Source organism: Raphanus sativus, unplaced genomic scaffold (genome assembly GCF_000801105.2).
Source record: "Raphanus sativus cultivar WK10039 unplaced genomic scaffold, ASM80110v3 Scaffold5404, whole genome shotgun sequence".
Taxonomy (NCBI): domain Eukaryota; kingdom Viridiplantae; phylum Streptophyta; class Magnoliopsida; order Brassicales; family Brassicaceae; genus Raphanus; species Raphanus sativus.
This window is the reverse complement of record NW_026620703.1, coordinates 762-3895: the sequence shown is the minus strand read 5'-3', so window position 1 is coordinate 3895 and position 3134 is coordinate 762. Positions and strand designations below refer to the sequence as shown.

General features: G+C 34.5%; 1 protein-coding gene across 1 annotated transcript; it reads right to left on the bottom strand.

Moving 5' to 3' along the window:
* Positions 1-6: 6 nt before the first annotated feature.
* LOC130507724 (probable serine/threonine-protein kinase PBL10) lies at positions 7-1915 on the bottom strand (the record flags this gene model as incomplete). The annotated part of the gene is made up of 5 exons (XM_057002389.1): positions 1774-1915; positions 1470-1687; positions 929-1064; positions 707-849; positions 7-30 (listed from the first exon to the last, which is right to left on the bottom strand). Coding segments are annotated over exons 1-5 (570 nt in total), but the record flags the coding sequence as incomplete, so codon positions are not given.
* Between the last annotated feature and the right edge of the window lie 1219 nt (positions 1916-3134).

The following is a 3134-nucleotide window of genomic DNA, read 5'->3' as shown; positions in this document are numbered from 1 at the left end:
TCCGTAATAGGAAACTCTTGCGTTGAACTCCTGCATACCCTCAAAGATGTCATTTATAAAGGAAGGAAGCAAGTTTTCAAGAAGAAAAGGTGTACACAATTTGTGTTTGTGTAAACTCTTGTAATTGACAGTAGAAGTTATGAGAGAAGGCTTCCACCTGAAACGGCTGGAACTCAGTAATAAAATATGCAATTCTAATAAATAGATTATTTTAATTTTTTTGTCATAAAAATAGATTTTAGGTAAAAAATGACCAAACTGTTTTATTTAATAGGTAAAAAAACTCATATACCCTAGACATACAAATATAAATAAATAAATAAATTTTTTATAACTTTTTTTGAAATTTATTTTTTGAAATTTTATTTTTGAAATTTGAAAATACTTTTTGAAACTATTTTTAAAATTTTTATTTTAAATTTTTTAATATTATTTTAATTTTATAAAATTTGAAACCTCAATCCCATATCCTTACACCTCAACTTCAAACCTTAAAGTGTAGATTAGTTAATCTAATGTGTATAAATGTATATTTATTTTTAATAAAATATTTTAGTAACAAAAACCAATTTTGGTGCTATCCTAGAATATTTCTCTAATAAAATTCTCTGTATCAAAGAATTAAGTAATATAAGGATCGATAATTCTGTTGCCCAAAAAAAAAAAAGGATCGATAATTCTTAACAAAAAAAAAGACAATCCTTACCAAATCGAGCAGGATTTTAGAAGCGGTGAGATATCGGCGAGAAAGACTGGTTTTCTTCCAAGAGTGCAAGAAAGCAAGACACTGAGCCACTCCTATGGATATGTTAAGTCGCGTCTCCCAGGACAACGGCTTTGGACGAGTCTCTGTGTGAAAATGTGTCATCAACCATGCATCAATGCCAAAAAGGAGACGAATGCATAAACTTCGGCTTAACGTCTTTACCTCTATAGATGTGATTTTCTAGGCTTCCGATTGGAAAGTATTCAGCGACAATGAACAACGTACGACGATCCGAACCATAGCCAATGAGCTTCACCAAGCTCGGATGAGAGTTACGTCGTAGAAACTCTAGGTCAATCTACAAATCTCAGTTTATATATTCAGCTAGTATTGTTATGGGCAAATTTTTAGCTTTTATCATAAAAAAATCTTTTAAAAAAATCTCCAAAATAGCATTTATCAATCAATAAAAATACTAAAATAGCTAACACTCTAAACCTTAATTAAAACTCAGCCCCGTAAATACTAAAATCCAACACTATAATCACTAAACATAAACAATAGATAAAAAATGTATTTTGAACTTTTACCAAGATCATTTTGATGATTTTCCTCTTTTTGCTAATTTTTAAATAAAACTTAATTTAATGCTATCTAAGAGTATTTTTTCTATTTTTATTTTTTTTACAAATACTTGGTTATTTTGTTTGTTAATTATAAATATATATTTATGGTCTGGCACTAAAAAATCATAATTACTTACAAGCCAATCTTGCAAATCTTGATCAAGATCCTTGAACATGTAAAATCTCTTAACCGCTACGGCCATGCCAACCCCTTCTTTGGCTGGGGATAATGTCTTGGGGTTGATGTATCCCCTGACATGGCTGCCAAAGCGCTCTCCTTTTACCATCCCCTTACTAAAATCCTTAGTTGTTTTTTTCAGCTCCGCCACCGTGAAGACTTTCACACGCTCTTCCGCTGTACATATATAGTAGTACCAAGAAATGGAAATAATATCCTCTATATATACTTGTCAAATACACTGAGATTCTTATAATACTTACTTGAAATAGGATCAGGTTGTCCGGTGAAAAGTGTGTGACAGTTACCCATCCCGATTCTGACTGACTGATGAAGAAGAAGATCTTTTTATGTACTGTTTTTTAGATCTTCGATAGAGTAAAAACAACCAATAAGCTGGTCTGTGTCTTGACAAGTCAACGTAAACGCGTTGAAAGGTACCGAGTGCCATCCGCGTTTCTGACAAAGTCAACTATTCTATGCTGAAAAATACGACTCCGCTTTGTCAATTGCTTCGGGAGAGAGCTATTTTATATTTTCATTCTGCTGTCTTTTTTTTTTTTAAACATTTCATTCTGTTGTCTCTAAAAGGATTTGTTGTAGGTAATTTATTTTGTTTGAAGATGATTGCACTTGAAGAGAGGCGCGTAACATTTGAACCGCATTGAAAAACACGACCGTGCACACTTGTTTAATACAATATATATGTGCATATGCGTACATCGACTATGTTTATAGCTGTCTTATAGTGGAAAGCGTTTACGATTCTTAGTGTACTTGTCCTCAGATCCGAGCTATACCATTCAAATTATCCAGCACCTGTTGCATGGATGATCGATTCTTTGGGATTTCCTCAAGGCATTGTTTTATAATCTCGCACATACGCATCCCCTTTTCAAGAGGATAGCTATTCTCTAAATCCGGATCAATCATCTCAGCAATGTTTTCCGTGTCATTCCGTATAGCATGAGCAAACTTCCCTGTACTTCGTCAGGACAGTGACCTTATAATTCAATGGTTATGTGAAAATATTGGGGAGAATGAGCAAAGGAAATATTGTTGCCTGATATTATGAATTCGGGAGGTGCGTAATGAAACCTTGCTGGTTCAGCATAATAGGAGGAGACGTACGAACTTTCATCATCAGAAGATAGGTTTTTGAGTCAGAAATAGGAAACTCTTGCGTTGAACTCCTGCGTACCCTCAAAGATGTTGTCATTTGTAAGGGAGGGGAGCAAGTTTTCAAGAAAAAAAAAGGGAAAGCAAATCCATAGCAAATCGAGCAGGATTTTAGAAGCGGTGAGATATCTGCGATAGAGACTGGTTTTCTTCCAAGAGTGCAAGAAAGCAAGACACTGAGCCACTGCCTATGGATATGTTAACTTATAACGGTCTTTGGCTTTGGCTTAGTCACAGTTGCTGATTCTCGTCTGACTCGAACCGAGGCCGAGTACTGCAGATCAATAACAACAAATGAACTATTTGTTTTGTGGAATTCACTTGAGACGACAAATCAAAATTTGTATTCGTGGATGTAAGCTCATGTGTGTGTTGAGCTAGCAGTCTCCTGACAACTGTAGGAGCCCCACATGTACTCCAGACCAGAATTTTTAGAGAACAAATT